This window comes from Macrotis lagotis, chromosome X (assembly GCF_037893015.1).
Source record: "Macrotis lagotis isolate mMagLag1 chromosome X, bilby.v1.9.chrom.fasta, whole genome shotgun sequence".
NCBI lineage: Eukaryota > Metazoa > Chordata > Mammalia > Peramelemorphia > Peramelidae > Macrotis > Macrotis lagotis.
The window spans coordinates 582,464,941-582,488,067 of record NC_133666.1 but is presented as its reverse complement, the minus strand read 5'-3'; the positions used below and the strand labels follow the sequence as shown (position 1 = coordinate 582,488,067).

At 35.0% G+C, this 23,127-nt stretch overlaps 1 protein-coding gene across 1 annotated transcript in view; it reads left to right on the top strand.

The window, feature by feature from the left end:
• MRPL13 (mitochondrial ribosomal protein L13) overlaps positions 1-15,909 on the top strand; it is a 47,755-nt gene extending 31,846 nt beyond the window's left edge. The window contains exon 7 of the mRNA XM_074201477.1: positions 15,641-15,909. Coding sequence (XP_074057578.1) covers positions 15,641-15,662 — 22 coding nt within the window. The 3' untranslated portion in view covers positions 15,663-15,909. The remainder of the gene's footprint in view (positions 1-15,640) is intronic.
• The last annotated feature ends 7,218 nt before the right edge of the window (positions 15,910-23,127 follow it).

Here is a 23,127-nt window from a genome sequence, read left to right as displayed (position 1 = left end):
TCTATGATTATCATTTGATTCACTGATTTTTTTAATATTTTATTTGTTTTCCAATTATATACAATAGTTTCTACCTATCATTTTCTTTTTTTAATTTTTTAAAATCTTTTATTTTTAATGAATTTTTCCCCCTAATCTTGCTTTCCTCCCCCTCACAGAAGGCAGTCTGATAGTCTTTACATTGTTTCCATGCTATACAGTGATCAAAATTGAATGTGTTGAGAGAAAAATCATATCCTAAAGGAAAAAATAAAATATAAGAGATAACAAAATTACACAATAAAATAACTTTTTTTTTTTTAAAAAAAATTAAAGGTAAATAGACTGTGGTCTTAGTTTAAACTCCACAATTCTTTCTCAGGATACAGATGACATTCTCCATCACATATACCCTAAAATTGTCCCTGATTGTTGCACTGATGAAATGAGCAAATCCATTAAGGTTGAACATCACTCCCATGTTGCTGTTAGGGTGTACAGCGTTCTTCTTGGTTCTGCTCATCTTGCTCAGCATCAGTTCCTGCAAATCCTTCCAGACTTCTCTAAATTCTCATCTCTCCTGGTTTCTAATAGAACAGTATTGTTACATGACACACATATACCACAATTTGTTCAGCCATTCCCCGGTTTATAGACATTCACTCAATTTCCAATACTTTGCCACCACAAACAAAGCTGCTATGAATATTTTTTTACAAGTGATTTTTTTAATCCTTTTTTCATGATCTCTTCAGGGTATAAACCAAGTAGTGGTATTGCTGGATCAAAGGGTTTGCACATTTTTATTTCCCTTAGGCATAATTCCAAATTGCTCTCCAGAAAGGTTGGATGAGTTCACAGCTCCACCAATAATGTATTAGTGTTCCCTGATTAACCCCATCCCTTCCAACATTGATTGTTGTCCTTTCTGGTCATATTGACCAGTCTGAGAGGTGTGAGGTGGTACCTCAGAGATGCTTTAATTTGCATTTCTCTAATAAGTAATGATTTAGAGCAATTTTTCATATGACTATGGATCGCTTTGATTTTCTCATCTGCAAATTGCCTCTGCATATCCTTTGACCATTTGTCAATTGGAGAATGATAACATTCATTCTTTAAAATTAGGTTATTTAGTTTCCAATTAGTTTTCGATATTTTTCTTCATGACCCTTTTATTGCATGTGATTTTTATTTCATCATGATCTGAAAAGAATGCAATCAATATTTCTGCCTTTCTGCATTTGATTATGAGTTTTTTTATGCCCTGATACATGGTCAGTTTTTGTATAGGTGCCATGTACCCCCCCAAAAAATATATATATATATTCCTCCTAAAAGGTACCACGGACAGTAATTTCAATACCAAATGTATATGCACCAAAAAGAATAGCAACCAAATTCTTAGAGGAGAGCTGAATGAGTTACAGGAAGACAAAGACAGTAAAACTCAACTGGTGGGGGACCTCAGCCTCCCTCTCTCAGAATTAGATAAATCTAATCATAAAATAAACAAGAAGGAAGTTAAGAAGCCCTTTGACCTACCTATCACAAGAACCAGTTGTCTTTTTCCAGTTTTCAAATTCTTATATCTCTTTAAAACTTTGGAAAGGGTGGATATTATTATTATTATTATTATCATCATCATCATCATCATTGCTTCCTAGACATTATACTCTTCTGAATCTCATTCTACTTCCTTGATTATTATTTTTGCCTCCTTTTCCTGGTTTATTCACTTCTTTCTGTGAAGCCATCTCTAACAGTTATCCTGATCTACTATATCTTGCCACTCCAGATGTCTCTGGAGGAACGAGTGGGACTGGTAACTTTGCACAACCCTGTCTCGCTTAAATCCACTTGTAAGTCAAGATAACACTTTTCCTGATGTCATTGATCCTTTTCAAGAGTGAAGAACAAACAACAGCAATTGATTCCTTTGACCAGTACTTCCTCCTTTTTTAAAACATGCTTTTTCTTGAGAATTTCATCTATACTTGGCTTCAGTTATTGCTTCTACATAGTCAACTCCCAACTCTCCTACTTCTACCTCTAGCCTCTTCTCCAGTCCTGAGCTTCAGCCTGTACAAAACTGAACCAGTGTTCTCTTTAAAAAAAAAAAAAAAAAACCTCGGGGCAGATAGGTGGTGTAGTGGATAAAGCACTGGCCCTGGAGTCAGGTGTACCTGGGTTCAAATCCGGTCTCAGACACTTAATAATTACCTAGTTGTGTGGCATTGGGCAAGCCACTTAACCCCATTTGCCTTGCAAAAAAAACCTAAACAAAAAAAAAAAACACCTTTTTTTTAAATAACACCATCCCCCAATCAAAAAGGTTTGAAACTTGTCATCTTTCTCTTTTGCATCTACCTCCTGTCATGTCCTCTATTCTTTGTCCACAGAATTTCTTATGTTTCTTTCTAATCCCACTATAGCTGCCCTAACTTTGGCACTAATCAGCTCTATTTGAACTACTATTTTTGCTTCTTCATTGATCTTTTAGCTTCCAATCTCTTTCCTCTCCAATCTGTCATTTATATGTCTTCCAAAGTTTTATTTTGTAAATGTGGTTCTCTTTTTTTTGTCACTCCTTTTACATGTAGACCAAGGTTGTAAGGGTCCTAAAAGCCACTTAGTCTATTCACTTTATTATAGCCAATAGAGGCGAGTTTACAAAAGGAGTAAAAGGTAGAACCTGGGTTTAATCCAGGTTTTCTATTTCTAAATTGAAGGAATAAATAATAAATAATTACTGGCCAACAGCTTCAAGCTAAGGATTCAATTTAGGAAAAATTTGGATTTTCCGAAATTTATTCCACTAAATAGACTTTGAAACACTAATTTTGGAGACAACATCTGAGAAAATATGCTACTAATCACATTACCTACAAAATCAGTATAGATTCCATTTTCTTGGCATTGTAGACCCTCTGTAATTTGTAAATCACCTTTCTGGCCTTACCTTCTACTATTCTCTTTCCCATATGCTCAGTTCTGAACTTTGTACTTGTCTTGATTTCTTGCCAATCCATTGGCCCATGCTTTTTTCTTATTTTAGGAATTAGTTTTCCTGTGCATCTCTTTTTTGATGAAATCTCTGTTTTGGGGGCAACTAGGTGCCACAGTGGATAGGCACTGGCCCTGAAATCAAGAGTACCTGAGTTTAAATCTTCAAGTACTTAAAAATTACCTAATTGTATGACCTTGGGCATTTAATCACAATGACTTGCAAAAATGGGGGAAGAAAAAGGAAAGAAAGAAATCCTTCCCAGTTTATTAGGATATTGGTATGCTCATTCATTTGCATTAGTTAAATTCATGTATAAAAATAAATATAATCGATGTTGGTCTACTTTCCTCACCCCATTTCCCAGTTTTTGGTAACTTTGTATTAATATTTACCTTAACAAGTCTTAAACCTATTTCAGGAATAACTTATTTTATTAATGAATAATATCCTGTCTATTAAAAATATAAACAGTACTTTTTGTAACTTTATTTTGTATTTTCCATATCTATTGTAAAAAAAAATAGAGATGTATATACATGAGACTTCAATGTGGTCTATAAGTCTTTGAAATCTCTCATACTCTTGAGCCATATTTTCATATGTATGTTTTGTTTTTGGTTTTTTGCAAGGCCAGTGGGGTTTAAGTGGCTTGCCCAAGGCCACACAGCTAGGTAATTATTAAGTGTCTGAGACCAGATTTGAACTGAGGTACTCCAGAGCCAGTGCTCTATCCACTGCACTACCTAGCCGCCCCCATATGTATGTTTTTGTCCTTATCCTCCACTCACCTTTTGCTTTGAAGTCAGAGTATCTTTTAATTAATTTGTCAAATAACTCTCCAAGTTAAATCAATTTTTGGTGGCAATTTTGAGTTGGTACTTAAGTTCATATATCTGAGATGAAAATAGCTGATGAATCATGGCTCAGATCTATAATTGAACAGGAATTGCATTTGGGAATTGGAACATTGATTTTAAACTGTCTCAAACTGCTTCCCAACTCAGAAAGTCATATTTTGAGATTCTTGGAACATCATAATATCCCAGGAATCAAAATTGCTGGTGACCCAAAGGGGGATTGAGAAATGAAGATGATCACTCAAGGATGCTCAAGAGCCAGTTCCAACTGAGCCGGGAGAGCTGATTGTAATGCTATGAGACAGTCCTGAGTTTATTTTTGTTGATTGTCTAGAGACCTGTACACCAGATGGGTCAGACCCACAGTCAGGCTGTCCAGGGCACTCCTGAGTGCTACCAGAACTAGATTAAAATATAGTGGAATATACAGCAAAATAAATAAAAATTCAGTAGATCAAAGATAACAACCTTCTAAAACCAAGCCAACATACTACCAGTAGGATCCTTATGTATGGATTAATAGTCCTATTTCTAGTTGAGTTTGACACCACTGTTCTAAACTTGAGGAAGTGCTGGGAAAAAATGTTAATGTAAAGTAGAAGTATGTCCCATGCACATTGTTTTTCTCTGTAGAGCCAATTGTCTGATATATAGCAGCATCCCCCGGTGATGTAAAAGCAGAAAATATGAATAAAAATATATTTTAAAAAATAGGAATAGTTCCTTTTTGCAATTGTTGTCTCAGGATCCAAATTAGTCTTTCAAGGTTTAGTGGGACAAATTTTAAGGATTTGAAATCATCCGTAAGTTAGATTGTTAGTTTGAAGTAGGTAACTGTTAAATACCTACTATGTGCCAGCACTGTCCTGAGCACTAGGGATAGACAGAGAGATGACAATCTGTAAAGGGGAGGGAGGGAAGTGAGGGGTAGAAGCAAGGGATGAATTATCTTCCTTGTACCCCTTCTTAAATAGAAGGTTTAGGAGTTGCTTTCTTATGTCTTCCCTCAACCCTCTCCAATCAGGGAGAGGGAGGAAATACATAGGAGGTGTGGGTTTCAGAGTTGATTTGATCTTACAAAAAGATGAGTTTCTAGAAATAGTAGTGAAGTTCTAGTGAGCAGCCAGGAGGGAAATGAAGCTGTTTGAAAAAAATTGACTCAAGAATGACTAGAAGAGGAAACGATGTAACTGAAGTAAAAGATTGACTCCAGCATTAGTATTTGGGAATATCAGAAAAGGTTTTTATCTGAAGTTAGTGCTTTAAGCTGCATTCTTAAACAAGAAAAAATTCTGGAAGTAGAGGTAAGGAATGAATATCCATGATGTGGAGTGTCCAATGTATAAAGGAAGAAGATAGGAGATGAAGAATTGTTTGTGAGGGAGAGAAAAAGGGACAATTTAACTGAATCACATACTGCCAGAGGGGGATCCAATATCCAGTAATACTGGAAGGGTAGATTTGAGTCAGGTTCTAGGGGACTTTAAAGCTAAACAAGATAATTTATCCTAGAAGCAATAGAAAATTACTGAACTTGATTGAGTAGGGGAATACATCTTCTTAGCTCAGCTTAAGGAAGCTCACTTTGACAGCACTATATAAAGGATAGACTAGAGTGGTAAGAGTCTTGAGGGAAGAACACCAATTAGGAAGCTTTTACAACAACTTTGGTAATGAAGACATGAGTGGAGAGGTTGAATGTATACCAGTGATGATCTGGAAGTAGAAATGCTAAGACTTGCAAATGACTGTGTGTGGTGTGAAGGAGTAATAAGGAGTCTGGTATAATACTGAGGTTATGAACATCAGAGACTAAGAGAATGATGATGCAGTCAACAGAAGCACGGAAATTTGGAAGAGTGGAAAGGTTTCGGAGGAAAGATAATGTGTTCATTTTAGTACAGTGAGTTTAAGATATCTCAAGTATATCCATTTTGAAATGTACAATAAGTGATAAAGGACTGGAGAAAAGTTGAGTCTGGATGTAAGGATTTCAGATGAGAGAGAGAGAGAGAATATGAATATAAAGTGAGAAAAGGCCTACAGTAGAACCTTAAGGAGCATCCACAATTAAGGGGCATGATATATAGTTCAGCAATGGCAGCAGAAGGAACAAAAGGGAGTTAAGAGTTAAATTGAGAGAGTAGCAGCACAAAAATCCAAGGAGAATAAAATATTCAGAAGCAGGGGTGTTCAGCAGTCTCATCCTATATGAAAGAGACAGAATGTGTAATCTGAATATGGCTAGTGTATGTTAATTATAACCTTAACCTTGAGAGACTTGTTTTGTAATATGTATATGCATTACATTACAGTTCAACAATTGAGTAACTTATCCATAACATCACATTGCTTCATAGTTAAGTGTTAGCTGAATATTTTAAATGTGGGGAGATTTTTTTCTGGATATCTTTCAAAAGCATATGAAAAACAGAGGAAAACAAATAGGAAATAAATTTAAGTCATTAATCCCTTAGAACCATGATTATGTCTCAGGGTAGTTCATTTGTATCAGTACATTGTGAAAGGTTTCATGCACAAGTTGTATACTGTTTTGAATTGTCTGTTATTAAATATGACCTTCAAAAATTCACATTTTGTGCTCTCAAGTACCTTTTGTAAATACATATACACACACACACACACACACACGTGTATAATTATAAGTTAAATTCTTTGGAATGTTAAGGGAATTGAATAACTAAAAAATGTAGCTCAAGTATACTATGAACAAAAGTAAGACTTAATATTTTATAAGTATGGATAAATTTTATTATTTGAACTGATTAATATAAATTATTTAATATTTGTCTCTTCTAAAGAATAAAAGTCTGGAATAAGAGTATTTGCCACTTTTTGATCAATATCTTATAATTGTTTGCATATCCATATCCTAGTCATCCCCTCACCAACTAAATACTCAGTAGATATTTTTTATATTAATTTCCATCAAAATTTTATTTGAAATATTTTAAAATTCTACAAAGGAAGTCATACAATAACAGATAAGCACCTGACAGCTGAATGGTGCAGTGGATAGAACACTGATCCTGAAATCAGGTAGTACTGAGCTCAAGTGACTGTGTCATCTTGGGCAAGTCACTTAACCCCATTGCCTAGCAAAGGAAAAAAAACAGATAAGAACCTATGTGTCATAAAGAGTAGGATTTGTTTTCCCTAAAAAAGTCCATTTAAAACATGTTTAAGTGTCCTTCATTTTGCACTTGGTGTCTTAGGCCCTAAATAGCTACCTTCTTTAGTTCTCCTTTGTGTTTGTGTTATCTAAAGAATACTTCTCAACCTCAAATTCAAGAGACACTACTTTATCTGGTTCACTGGCTTTTAAAAAAACTACCTAGATTTTGGCAGACTCTTTTTATATGTGAAAGATATCCAGATTTGTATGTATTTTTGATTTTTTTTAGATAAATTAAAAGTACCAAATGTAACAGCCAAGTATTTGTGAAGTTTATGCAGATGGAAAAATTTTGCTTTTACTTAAAGGCCATTTCTCCTAAAGGAAACCTTAGACATAAATTTCTCCTCCATAGCTTTATGGGGAGGCTTGGCTTGATATTATATATCTCAATACATGCCATTGTCATGTATAATGTGTGGGGAAAAAACTGTTATAAGATTCTTAATCACATTTCCTTATGGATTGTGAGGTGGATATATGTATTTGGTATATGCAGGTAATGATACATCTGAATTTTTTTTTCCTTTAAAGGAAAGTGTCAAGGCAACACAAGTCCATTTTCATAGAGAAATTATAACCCCAAACCATTGCTTTAGATGATCAAAGAGTTGTATATTTTGTAAAACCACAATAATAATAAAAATAATGGGACTCTTATTATAATGGAAAGTTTTATATTATGAGTACCTTAGAATAACACTTGGATCATTTTTAAGGGTTTTTTTTTATTTTTATTAAATTCTATCAAAGAACTTCCCTTAGGAAAAACCAGACATATGGAATGTTTTTATTTTTAATCATTTCAGATTATGTAGGAGACAGATAACATTTATAAAATAAAATTTTTAAGTCACTTACTCATTCAGAAATACATTGTTTAATTAACCAATCAATTAACAACCATTTATTATTAAGTACCCACTGTATGCTAAGCATGGTAATTAGGGGCTGAAGATTCAAAGACTGATATCTAGACTCAAGCAGCTTTGGGTTTTGGGTGGGGGGTGTGGAGTAGAGAGGGGGATATGGAAAAATATCTGGTTCTAAGATAATTCTGAGTGACTTAAAACAGGAACTTATGTGAAAGCTTGTGCTACTATGAGCACCAGAGAAAAGTGCAAAGACATCTGACCAAAGGACAAAGATAAGAAACTTGCACAGGTGTCCAAGTAGTGCCTTGGCCTAGATGGGAGGTGATTTTGCTGAGGGACCCTTCCAGCCAAAGCTGTAAGAGGAAGGGAGATTGACAAAAAAGAAAGTCAAAAAGCAGGCACTGGAGTTGCCCTTAAAGAGATTAGAAGTTGCTTGAAGACACGTGTTCTTAACTTGGGAGCTACAAATTTGTTTTCAATATTTTGATCATTGTATTTCAATATAATTATTTCCTTAGTAATTCTCTGGGGTTTTTTTTGCATTTACATTCTTCTGAGAAGGGATCTGTAGGTGTCACCTGACTACCAGAAGATTCTATGGTATAAAATTCATTAGAACCCCGAATATAACACAGTAAAAATGGGCGAGTTTAAAGTTTTGGTTAAATTTGGGGCAGCTAGGTGGTGCAGTGGATAGAACACCGGCCGTGGAGTCAGGAGTTCAAATCCAGCCCCAGACACTTAAGAATTAGTTAGCTATGTGACCTTGGGCAAGTCACTTAGCCCCACTGCCTTGCAAAAAAACAATAATAATTACCTAGCTGGGCAATGACCTTGAGCAAGTCACTTAACCAAATTCCATTACCTTAAATAAATAACTTTTTTAAAAATTTTGTAATTTTGAATCCCAAAGAATGAACTTCTTTATTAATGATTCATAGCTGTACTTTCAAAAATGTATTTCACTTGCCTCAGAAGAAGCTTTATAGGATGGATAAAGGAGAAAATTTATTTTATTTTTCTAATCTCAAAATAGAGCAGAGATTTGAATATCAGCAAGATTTTTCCATTCATGTAGGACATTCCTGCAAGATAGAACTCATTTAATAATGACCTCTCTGTATCTCAGTTCCTCACCTGTAAAATTAAGAGGTTGAACTAGATGCCTCTAAGATCACTTTCTGTCCTAAGTTTATCATCCTATGAGTTTAACAGTGAAAAGTTAATTAACTTGAATCCTATACAACAAAATCTAATCCAGAGCTCTAAATCTTGAAAGTTCTCTGAAGATCTTAAGAGTTTTAGTGGATTTCCCAAGATCATTTGACTACTTAGTGACAAAGATAAAATTTGAGCCCAAACTTAAATGTGCCTCTACAGCTTTCACCTATTATTTTTGGTAATCTAATCAGGCCCAAACAGAACAAATTTAATTTCTCTTCTAAATAGCAAATCGGTCAAACATTTGAAAATAACTATCCTGAGTTTTAGTCTCTCCAAGGTGAACATATCCATTTCTTTCACATTTCTTTGTATGTGCTATGATCATTAAATCCTGTAGTCATCCTGATTACTCTCCACTGAACTCTCACCTCCTTGCTTATTTCTTCCCCAAAGATGATACCCCAGAATTTTATACTTTACATGTATCTGGCAATGTGGTCCAATGAAGAGTCCTGGCTTTGGAATCAGGAAGGCAAGGATTTGAATTCCATCTCAAATGTTACACATGTGATATTACTCTGAGGTTAAATCACATTGCCTTCTGGACTTACCTGAAAAATGAGATACTGGTACCTTCCTTAACTGAATAATTCTGAGGAGTAAGTAAAATAAAAGCACTTTACAAACCTTAAAGAACTATATAAATGTTAACTTTTTATCTAAACAAAGTGGGACAATCACCTTCTTGAAACCCAGACTTTTCCACTGTCCTTGGAGTAATAAGTGACAGGTCCAGGTGTGTGTGGGGTGATAGTCTGTACCAGTCTGGTGACATTGTTGAAGAAGAGGGCATATGAGATGTAATAGGATTTGGTAGCAGAATGACTATATGGAGTGAGAACAATTAAGGAATCAAAAGATGACACCTAGGTTGTGAGCCTCAGTGACTGGAAGGAGAGTGGCACCCTGGGCGGTAATGGGAAGGTGAGGAATAGGGATTTGGGGTCAAAGATAATGAATTCAATTCTGGACATGTTAAATTTAAACTTAACAGGATAGTAGCTTTGGAGAGTAAAGACTGGAGAGCAAGAGAAAGAAAGAGAGAGAGAGAGAGAGAGAGAGAGAGAGAGAGAGATTAAGGCTGGACAAATAGATCTGAGAGCTCCAGTTTCACCCAGTTGGGCACCCAGTTTATGAGACATATCAAACTGCTCTATGTTCTGGGGAGATTTGAAAAATCTTATCTTGGATATAAAATTCCCTGGGATAGCCTAGAAATTAGGTTTGTTTTTAGTGTATAAATCAAATAGTATTGAAAGTTTTATCAGTATTCTTTAAGAAAATGTTAACACATTTCAGTGAAGCTGGTCTGAATAAGACATCATCCTAGTATTCTTCTGAAGTCAGAGTTGTGCCTTTAAGGAAATGAATGCCGTGCCTGTCTTCCTGCCCACCTGCCTACCCTGACTGTGCCTCACTCTTGTGAGTTCTTTCCAGCAATTTGTGGTGTCACTAGATTTACTGGAAAAATTTAAAGAAGGAGGGTTATACTAAATAATTCCGTACAGTGGAAATTACTTGGAATCTAATCAAGCTGACCTTTCATTGTTCCTAAGATTAGTTTGCTATCCATATTTAAATTCAAGTTATTTGATTTTTTTTCTTATTTTAAGTAATTTAGGTCTGAAGTGGAAAAAATTAAGTCTTAAGGGAAGAATAAAATAATACTTGGTTTGGATTTTTGTTTTTACCAGTTTTTATAGTTTTACAATCATAATTCTATTTCTTTTTTAACATGGAAAATAAATTACCTTAATATGGCAAACAATTTAAAGTGTATCTAATTTTGCTCTGCTGACAACCATCTGTGACACAGATTTAAGTTACATTTTATTCATAAACCAAATGGATCTTTTCCCACCACTTTGCAATGAAAAATAAAACCACCTGAAAAGTTGTGTGTAAAGTATAAAATTTTATATATGAAGTATAAGGTGTAAACCTTTATAAAAATGCTACTCTTTTCACTCCTAACACATTCCTGTCATCCATCATTGGAAAAATTCTCAATTCTTCCTTCTGAGTGGAATTTGAAACAGGAGATATGCTTATTTCTCTTTTCCCTTAAGAGATCAGCCACCCTCTTATCCTCCCATCCCAGTTCCCTTTCCAGTCTAATGGTGACAAATGTGGAGTTTGCCATAGAAGAAATCTGGATTTTTGTGCAAAATGGTGCAAAACTTTTTACTCACAAAATAGAGATAATATTCTTTTCCAAAAGCCATCTTTTTCAAGGCAGATTGAGCTAATGCCAAATATTCCACGTGAAGTGGAGATGATTCCTCCAGAAAATGAAGTAACAAATTTCAGTATGACCTAGCAAGAGACTGACATTTTTACTGGTAATGCTGTCTTTGTTTCATTAATTCTCCTTTTAGCTGGTTTATGAGGTTTATACATTACTCACTACCTTGGAATATTCTTAAATTCATCTAATCTTTGCTGATTAGTGACCTTAAATTTCCTCTCTCTTAGAGTGAAAATTGGCATTTTGATGGGCTAAAAAAAGCTTGTAAAAAGTTCCATGTACAACTACACTGAATAATTTGTAGTTCATTCTTTTTTTTTCACTTTTTTTTTTTTTTGCAAGGCAGTGGGGTTAAGTGGCTTGCCCCAAGGCCACACAGCTAGGTAATTATTAAGTGTCTGAGGTCAGATTTGAACCCCCGTACTCCTGACTCCAAGGCCGGTGCTTTATCCACTACGCTACCTAGCCGCCCCTGTAGTTCATTCTTAAAAAAATAAGTTGGGGAGGAATATAATAAAAACGCATCTTATCATTTTATCAAGCAATAAATTTCTGTAATGAAAGTATAAAATATTAATAATATAATCTACTTGATACAGAAACATATCGAATCTCTCTGTTACTAGAAGACAAGAGCTCCCAGTGCTGTTATCAGAATGCTATGATTATTTATAGAGCATAGTAAGCTTGTGTAAATATTGTCATTGGTTTTAAATATGGACTTTTTAATTCAAATAACAATTTAATTCATTTCCAGGGGAAAAATTGTGAGGAAAAGGGCAGGAAAATAAGTAAGCAAAATATTGAAAGCAAAATACAAAACAATTAGACAACACATTTATTTAGTATAAATGAAGGAACAAGAACTTGGTACTCACATGCCAATTCAAATTTTTGTTTCTGCTTGAGTAAGCTGCCGTCTTTTGCTTTTAAATAGCAGAGAAATAAGTGTTGCAGTTCACGAGACAACCAATCATTCAATTACAGGATAGATAAATGCTTGTTGAAACCATCTCATTGTGTTATGTGTCTTGAACAATGCCATACACTTGTGTATGTATATATATGTATACATACGTGTGTACACAGTCTGCAGTATAAATTTTAATTTTGTGCATATGCATGTATACTTTTACAAAGCATCTTATGTAGCTGTGTGTACAAATACATGTTTGCATATTTGTATTGTAAGAAATAAAATTCCTTTGTGAAATTTGCAAAAAAAATACAAAACAAAAAAGTCAAATCAAGCATTTTTTCCCCCAAAAGATGTTACAACTTTGATCATCTCAGTCAATATTCTTCACCATCTGTTGGACTGTGAAATTGGAAGTGACTTCATAAGTCTTGTAACCTTGTATCCACCAGATAGATGACCCTTCTGAAATGTTCCTAGTCAGTGATAATCAAGGCTCCACTTAAGTACTTCTAGTAAGAGGGAATCTACAGCCTCACAAGGAAACCTATTCCACATTTGGAACAGCTCTTATTTTTAGCTTTATTATATTTAATTATATTTAATCTATATTTAATCAGTATGTAATTCTGCCAGTTCCCAAATTGATCTTTCTATCCTACAAAGAATATGTGTGTGTGTGTGTGTGTGTGTGTGTGTGTGTGTGTATTTTTCTTTGCGATAGCAACTCTTTAGTTATTTGAAGAGGCCAATAATTTTCTGCCTTTCTTGTCCCTAAGGGTTTTTTCTTTTTTTCCTAGTTTGGGTATCCCTAATTTTCTCAATCATTATGCTCTTGATCTAATTTCCAAACTTTTTACTATCCTGGACATTTTGCTGGATGAAATGCAGCATCTAAAACTGAATAAAACTCCTGATGTAGTCTGACTGAAATAGTGGAACTCTTTCCTCATTTAATGTGAATATTTTATTTTTAAAGAGGTAACATGGTATGGTGGAAACAGCTCTGAATCAGAAGTCACAGGACCTGGATTCATTCCCACTTCAGATACTGTAATACTTGGAGAGAATCATTCTTATGGGTTGCAATTTCTTCATCTGTAAAAATCTAGGACTTGGAAAAAATGAAAAAAATAATTTTTAAAATCTGCTTAGAAGGTACATAAGGGTATGCGTTTTGTAACCAAAACATGTGTCCTGTCAAGTATGTTTTTGTTCAAGTGACTATTCAGTCTTCCATTTGAAGATGTCCAGGGACAGGACACTTACTAACTTTGGTGGCAGCTCTCCCTTTCCATTTTTGGAACAGCTTTAATTTCAGTAAATGTTCCCTTAAGTGAAGGAGATGGTAGATTATAATGAAAAGCTGACTGGCCTTAGACTAAATGATCTTTAAGGTCTCTTTCAGCTCCATATCTATTATCCTATGTTGAACTAAGATCTGCTTCCCTGTTTTGTCCCTAATTCTTTCTTATGGAACTAAACAGAATATTCTGAAAGACATTTCCTTTTCCCCCATTGGTCTCATGGGTGAGTCAGGACTTGATTCCTAGATTCCTTTCACAATTCTACTCACTGAATTTGAAATAATTCAACATTGTCTCATTTATTTCTACATTATTGTCCTTTTGTTTGTAATGATGAAGCTATATGATTGCATGGATACATCTACAGTGTTGCATTGAGTTGTGGGAGACAGGCTGAGTTGGATTGAGTAATTTCTTTTTTCCACTCTGTTCCCCACTGGTTATTTGAACCAGCTGTAATTGTTTCTTTAAATGCACTGGAGCCTGTCTGCTTCAGTTACATCTCTTCAGACACACCCCAAGTTAAGAAGGAAATTGTGCTGCTGTCCTACAGTTTAGATAGCTGCTTTTACTGTTTACAAAGAGACTTTAAAAATGCAATGATAAAATTCTATAAATTTTCCTTGTCATGATTGTATGCAGTTTATTAATTGCCACATATTTGGCTTGTTTCCCAGATCACTCCTTGTTCCTCTGTATTAAATAATAAACATTTAAATTGCTTATATTCTATGTTTATTCTACCACAGACTGTTGGTCTTTTCACCTATGCTGTACAGTGTCTTACAGATTAAAACACTATCAGTATTTAAAATGGACTAGATAAGCTACTTAAGGGCAAACACAGTTCATTTAATTATTATAAATGACCTTCAAAATATAGAATCTTTTTTTCAATTATTCAGATTATTTTCCAAAGTGTGTTTTACTTATCTCGTAAACAAACTCAGAAAATTTCATATGAAATAAGCCTCTCTTCTTAATTTGGTTTACCATATCCCTTTTTTTCTGCAGTAGCATCACTTGACTTCTATACAAATTCATGAGTTTTGATTTTTTTATGATACAACCTGAATCACTATGGTTTTGTGTGCTAGATGCGTGTATATGTGTGTATCCACATTATTTATATATTTTTTTGTTGCATACATAAGTACACACTCACCTATACAAATACCCCTTCACAAAGTGCAGTGGATAGCTGAGGTTTGTCTTCAGTTACCTGATAAGTCAATCCATGTGTAATCCACTGTCATTTCTATAAAGGGTTCTTGCTTAGGTGTCAGAAAACTTGGACTCAGGTTTTATCTCTGATACTTACAATGTCTCACCTTGGGCAAGTCATTGAACTTCCCTGGGCTTTGGTTATCTCATCTGTACATTTAAGAGTTGATCTCGATGGCCACTTAGGTTCCCTTCCTGATCTAGATCTGCGAGCCTAATCTATCTTTATCTAGAGACTCACTTAAATATTACATGTAGCTGTTTATATGATAAGCTGGTTGTTTAAAGCTCATCTCTCTGGTATATGTGATTTATTGAAGATGAAACAGGACAATGGAAAGAGAGCCAGACCTGAGTTCAAGCCCTGCCTCTGATATATCTAAGATAAAAGCATGCACTGACTTTCATTAATATGAAGCCAAATGTGATTTTTCTTTGCAATGAAATATATGTGAGAGATAGTTAGAAAATAGCATGCACATACATAAACAAAGGATTGGTGGTATCTCTGTGGAATACATTTAAATGTATACCTTTTTAATTATAAAAAATAGAGGTTTTGTCCAATGAAAATTTTGTCCTATAGGAGATTTTTATATGCGTTTGTTTCTAAGACTAGTTACCTAAATTTTCTGCTTTGTTTCATTACATTTACAACAAAAAGCATTTAGAAGTGTTGTTTAAAAATGCTATTCAGTGTCAAAATTCTGTCATTTTGCTAATAAACTTTCTTCCATAGGAAAAATAAAAATAAAATCATGAGTTTGAAGAAAAATAAGGTATTTTCTTGATTTTGTTTTCTAGACCTGATGATTTTCGGATGTAATTGGGGAAGGTTGTAAGAAACAACAGAGGAACTGCTGAGACTTTTGAGAGTTGACTTCTCCCTGATACTTTTCTCCTGACCTCAAAACTCAAGAGAACCCAACTGTTATATGAAGAAGGCAGTCTGTTAAATATGGGGAAAGAACCAGAAAAGTATCAACAGGAAGCTACAAGAAGATAATTTATTGTATAAATTGTTCAGTGACCTTGTAAAATGCTAGGAATAAAATCATTTGATCAGCTGCTAAGATTGTCCTTTATTGAAGAGTTCTCAGTTTTTATTTATTTCCCCTGGCACTTCTCAACAAAGACATAAACAATGACAGCAGTCATGCACACCCCAAATGGGTAGGGTTCTGTCACTAGACCGTGATTCTCATTTCTCCATTAATGTTCATGTCATCAAGATAGAATACCAGGCTGGAGGACTTGGCTTTCACATTGATCTACTTCTTTTTAACTTTAAAGTTCTAGTTTGAGTTTAAGTTAGATTTAGTCACCTTTATCATGTATGTGCTCAGATGTTCACACTCCCAGTTATGGAACAGTCTAATATTTGCACATTCAAATATCATGTTTACATTCTATACTGTCTCACAGGATGAACTTCTCTCAGGAATCTGGAAGAAGAATTTGACTACTGTGGTGGATAATTTAGTATTAATAATAATTTAATAGCTCGCTTTATTTATGATAATTTGGCATAAGGGATTCAGATCTTACTAGCTTAGAGTCAAGGTGATTTATAATTCTGACTTCATTGGATTGTTTTGAGGATCAAATGCTAATACATGTAACATGCTCTGTAAACTTTAAAATACTCAATAGATAATAACTTATTACTATTATTATTAAAGCTACTATAATTAATCTAAAAATTAAGTGTGTTGATAGGCAGGGTTCACCTGGATTAGATACAGGTTCCAAATCACTTGAGATTTAGAATCATTAAATTTTAGAGCTTAAAGAGGACACCTTAAGAGAACATCTAAGTCTCTCCTTGTAGAAAAAGAAACTAAAGCATAAAGAAATTAGATGATTTTGCTCCAGTAGGTAGATGAATCAAGACAAATATTGATCTCCAAAGTTAAAGTATCCTTTTGAAATAAAGGACCACAGAGTTGTCTGTCTCACAATCACCACCATTTGGTCCTGAAAAAACCAGGTGTGAAGGGGCCACTAAGCAACTAGGATTAGCTAGGTCCTCCTAAAGGTGGTGGACTAATCCTGGGAGCTCTTGGTTTTATGTTCCATTCATATAATATAATTGATTTATAAAGAAATGAGTTTTTCAAGGAGGGTCCACCTAAATGAGGGAGATTAAAGTCAACTTATTTAGCAAAGTAATATTGTCATCATAAGATGTAAGTAATGCTATTTCCTTGTTGATTTCTGTTTCAGATCTAAAAGCTATAACTATAAAAGCTATAACTGCAACTTCTATAACTATAACTTCTGCCTATATTACCAACAATTGAATGGTCTGATTTCCCATCTCAACTGGAAAAGGAGGTACATCTGCCAATATTAACAGCAAGCATCTAGTCTTTTCTCTTCTGGCCCAAAGTTCCCCCGTGGAACAGGTAGCAAGTTCTTGGAGAGGCCGTAATGCCTGTGTCAGGAAAAGATTTTTCTGCCAGTCTCCCCAGTCCTGAGTTTGAATTGGCCAGAAGTACAACATTTTCCTAATTTAAGGAGTACATGATCTTTCCAAGACAGGCATTAAGGACCCTTTTCAGCTAAAATGGCCAGTTCTCTGAGAAAGTGGTATTCCTCCTACTCCATCCAAAACCTTTAAAAAGCAACTGTTGAGTAGTTTTGCAGCATCCCAGCTGCTCTGTGCTTCACCTTTGGAGAATATTCAGGCCAGAAAAGTCTGCAGAGGCAGACGGTGGGTGACTCCTCCTGCCGGCCAACTTTCATCTGTCAGCCCAGGATGAGATAGCCCGAATTTTCCATGTCAATCCAATATAAACGAAGCATTTAAAAGAAACCTACATGTCTATCATATCTACCATTTTTTTAACAGAAATTTTCTTACACATTTAAGGGTACTTTTATTTCAAAATTTAACTGCTTCAATACTTTTGTCTTCTGCTTCCAAAGTCAATAATTATTAAATGCCTGCATAAAGAAGCTTCTAGGAGAGAGTCCTGTGTCTTCTTGTAAGGCAGAGGTTTTATAGATTGATATCAAAGAGTTTTAAGTATTTCATCTGTCATAAATAGCTCTAAACCAACTTATCTAACTTGGAATGCCATCTCTTCTGTGAATCTCAGAAGACTAAAGGAAAATGACTTTTTAGGGGGAAATTTTGAACATCTAACTTTTTTAGCAAAAACCATAGATGTCAAATAAACTAGAAGAATATATGCTTATGCACTCATGTTCAACTGTAGATTCAATATGGACTGGGATATCCCAATAAATACCCCTACCTCAGTGAAAGTTGATTCTCTATTGCTCTCCCTCTCAGTGATCCTAGAGTTACTCTTACTGCTAAGAGACAATGTTTTTACTCAAGGACCACTTACAGTGTTTCTCCCAAACCTTTTTAGTCTTATCTCAAACCTCCCTTAACTTACCCTGCCTTTGTCCTTTGAGCTGCCAACCTGGTCTCACATTTTACTGAAAAAAATTGAGGTAATTCTCCCAGAGTTCTTCCCCCCCATCTCAATTCACCCAAATGCTCCCCATCACCATCTCCTCCCCTTCATCATCTCACATGATGGAGATTTTTTTCCTTGCCAAGACTAACACCTCTACTTTCTCAAATGATCCTATCCCAATCTATCTCTGCCAACAGATTGCTTTCTCTGCATCCCACTCTCATTTAGCTTCTTCAATTTTCAGTATTCTATGTCTCCTGGCTCCTTCCTTACTACCCCCAGACATGTCCACATCTCTCTTTTCCAAAATCCTAACTCATGCCCATTATATCTTTGTCCAATATCTTTGCTACTTTTTTGTGGCTAAAATTGTTGATAAGACAAGAAATGCCTTCTCTTCCTTACCTCTCAATTTCTTCTTAATTCTCTACAGTCTAATTTCCAACCATTAAAATTACTGAACTCATTACTCAACCAAAACTATTCTCTCCAAAGTTACCAATGACCTTTTAATTGCCTTTTCTCACTCCTCATCCTTGACCTATCTGCTGCTTTTGGCACTGTTGATCACCCTTCTTTGCTACTCTCTTCTAACTAGATTTTTGGAACACTAGTCTCTCTTCTTTCTAATATATCTGACCACTCCTCAGTTTCCTTTGCTGGATAGTCATCAAACCATGAGGATCCTTCAAGGCTCTGGCCTGAATCTTCTTCCCTTTTTCCCCCTCCCATTCCTCTCCCTTCTCTTCTTCCGCGATATAATTTTACTTGGTGATCTCATCAGCTCCCATGGATTCAATTATCAACTCTACTGATTCTCAAAGCTACTTATCCAGCCTTAACCTCTCTAATCAGTTTATATCTCCAACAGTCTATTAGACATATCAAACTGGATGTCTTCTAGACTTCTTAAACTCATCTTGACCAAGACTGAACTCATATTCTTTTGTCTTAAGTCCTCCCCTCTTCCAACTTCCATAATACTTTTGAAAGTATCACTTCCCCCCTCATTCACTCCCCTCCATTACTGTGGAATCTTTTGATTTGGCCTTTGTAACATCTCTGCAATATGACCCTTTCTCTCCTCTGCTATTGTCACCATCTAGTGCAAACCCTCATCATCACATGCCTGCACTCTTGGAATAGCTTCTTGATTGCTCTACCTGCCAAAGTCTCTCCCACTCCAGTTCATCCTCTATTCAGCAGTGATTTTTCTAAAGTACAGGTCCAAACATGTCATGCCCCATATCTAAATAAATTCCAGTAACTCCTTAGAACTTCTAGGATTAAATATCAAAGTCTGTATTTGGAAGTCAAAGCTTTTCATAATTTAGTTTCTCATACAGACACCTTATACTGCCCAAGATGCTCATCAATCCAATTACCCTGGCCTTCTTGCTCCTGATGGGTGGCATTTTCTCTGCTATTTCTCACACTTTCCTCATGTCTATCTCCTGGCTTCCTTCAAGTTCAAGCTAAAATCCCATTGTCTATGCAGAGGTATTAAACTCAGAGTAGATGGTGGCAAAACTGAATGGAGACTTGAACTAGATTAAGATTCATTTGGGAACTACTTAACAAAATAAGTAGAAATACAAAATAGATCATGTTAACTTGTGGTTTTCTAGGTCAATAAGCAGCCTCAGGAATCTGCTGTTCTTTGAGTCTGACATCACTGTAATACAGAAAACCTTTCTAAATACTTCTTAACTTCTCTCTGATGATTATATCCTATTTAACTTATATACAGGTTATTTGTACATTTCCCTGTTTGGGTCTCCATTAGATTGTGAGTTCCTTAAGGATAGGCACTATCTTTTCCCATTATTATTATTTTTTTATATCCTCAGGGCTTAACCTGGCAGGTTGTTGTCCTTCATTTTTTAAATGACACCATAGTTCTCTGCTTTTGAAGAGAAAGGAGGTAACTTCCACTATCTCTTCTCTAAGATCAAACAATCAACATAATTTCACAGAATATAATTTTCAGAATTGTTTCTCTGGTTTAGTTGCCATTTCCATTTCCATTGTTTTAGGCATTGTGTGTGGTTTTCATTCAGCTTACTTTCATCAGTTCATGTAAGTCTTTTCATACTTTTATGAACTTTTCATGTTCATTGTTTCTTTTTTTGTTTGTTTTTGCAAGGCAATAGGGTTAAGTGACTTGCCCAAGGTCATACAGCTAGAGAATTATAAAGTGTCTGAGGTGGGATTTGAACTCAGATCCTCCTGACTCCAGGGTTCCTCCACTGCCCCACCTAGCTGCCCCTCTTCATTGTTTCTTACAATGCAGTAGTAATTCAAACATTAATATATCACAGTTTGTTTAGACTTTCATCATTTGATGATCATCCACTTTGTTTCAAGTTATTTGCTACTCCCTGAAGTACAAGTATAAATATATATGCCAGCCTTAGAGTCAGGAGAACCTGAGACATTTAACACTAGCTGTGTGACCTTGGGTAAGTCACTTAACCCTGATTATCTCTAATTCAGGATCATTTCCAGTCGTCGGTCTCATATCTAGCCACTAGACCCAGATGGCTTTGGAGGAGAAAGTAAAGCTGGTGACTTAGCACAGCCCCCTCAATCAAATTCAATTCATATACTTGTCAAGGCATCACCTTCCTGAAGTCATGGTCTTCTTTGAAAACAAAGAAGCATCATCATTAGAAATATATTAGTGTAAAGATTTTATTTTTAGTGATGACCTCCTTGAAGGAAGAGACTTAGATGTTTTTCTTTGTATCTCTAACACCCTTGGTACATGGTGGGAGCTTAATATAAGCTTGAAGAGAATCCTATATTCTTAGCAGTAAAATCTTTAAGGGTTTAGATATTTTATTCACTTTATTATCCTAAGACTGGCAAGTAGCCCTAGAATTTCTAGTCGCAATATTCTCATTTATAAAATGAAACAATTGGACATATGATCTTTAAAGTTCCTTCTAAAGTTAACATCATATGACTCTATGGATCAATTCCCTTCAACAAGCATTAATTAATGTGTGAGGGACTGTTTCAAGTACTGGAGGTATAAAGAAAAACATCTAAGTCCCTGCCCTCAAGCTTACAACCTAGGTGACAAGGCAGGTGAAAAATATAGAGACAAGTCAACATAAGATAATTTTTTACTTATATAAAGATTTTATTTGTCTTCCAATTGTATGCAATAACCACAACTTAACATGATCTATTTTTGGTAAGGTTTTGAATTTTACCCTTCCCCCCCCTTCCCTCCCCTCCCCCCCAGTGAAGGCAATCTGATAATCTTTACATTGTTTCCATGCCATACATTGATCAAAATTGAATGTGTTAAGAGAAAAAAAATCCTTGATGAAAAATAAAATATTAGAAATAGCATAATTATTTAGTATATAAGACAACCTTTCTTTTTAAAAAATATTTTGTTTTTCAATTATATACAATAGTAGTTTCTACCTATCATTTTTTGTAAGGTTTTGAATTTTACACTTAATCCCTCCCTTCCCTCCCCCAACCTCCCACAGAAAGAAATCTGATAATTTTTAGTTTCCATGGTATACATTGATCAAAATTGAATTTGTTGAGAGAGAAATCATATACTTGAAGAGAAAAATAAAATTTTAGAGATAGCAAAATTACATAGCACATAAGACACTTTCAAAAAATTGAAGCTAATAGACTGGTCTTTGTTCAAATTCCACAGTTCTTTATCTGGATACAGATGGTATTCTCTAACACAGCTACTCTAAAATTGTCCCTGATTGTTGCACTGATGGAATGACCAAGTCCATTAAGGTTGATCATCACCTTATGCTGCTGTTAGGGTGTACAATGTTCTTCTGGCTCTGCTCTTCTTGCCCAACATCAGTTCATGTAAGTCTTTCCAGGCTTCTCTGAAATATCATCCCTCTTGGTTTCTAATAGAACAACAGCATTCCATAACATACATATACACAAAATTTTTTCAGCCATTCCCCAATTGATGGACATTCACTTGATTTCCATTTCTTTGTTACCACAAACAGGGCTGCTATGAATATTTTTGTTCAAGTGATAACAACCTGTTTCCTAAAAAATTTAAAGTAATAGACTTTGGTCTCTGTTTAAACTCCACAATTCTTTCTCTGGATGCAGATGGTATTCTCCATCAAAGATACCCTAAAATTTTCCCAAAATTATTTCACTGATAGGAAAACATAAGATAATTTGAGGAAGAATTAGGCATTAACAACTAGGGTTTAGAAAAATTTTCACAGGGATGCTGCTGGCAGAAAGAAAGCTTGAATGCAAAATTTCCCAAGCTTTTATTAAACACTTAATCACAAGACATAGAACTAAGGTAATAGACCATTCCTGTTCTGATGGAGGTGTGGAGTGATGGTCATTAGAGCAGCTTTTGAGTTAGTCTTCATTCTTACCTCCATCAAAGAAAATTGTCCCCAACCTTGACCCAAAATTTTCACTTCTGTCAGAGCATGCCTTTGAAGATGACAGTCTATCTTTGACATGTTACAGATTCTCAAAATGATGGTATGAATTCTGTTATTGTAATTTCTCCTGGTGGGATAGAACATCACAGAATTCTCCCCTCTTCACCCCAATAAATTCCTTGAGAAGGCAGGCATTAATTTCTTTTTGTTTTTGTATTCTTGTTGATGATTTGACAGTTCCAATGTAAATGGAAAAAAATTACAAAGTTATTCCCAACAATACCTAAATTTAATCATTGGAGTGATTCAAAGAAACTTTGTATGTCTCTACAAGGAAAGATGGTCCACCTAGTCTTGGTTCATCTATTTGGGAAGCATAGACTAAGACTGCCTAGAGAAAAAACTGAATTTCACATCTGAAAAGAATTATTTTCCTGTATGT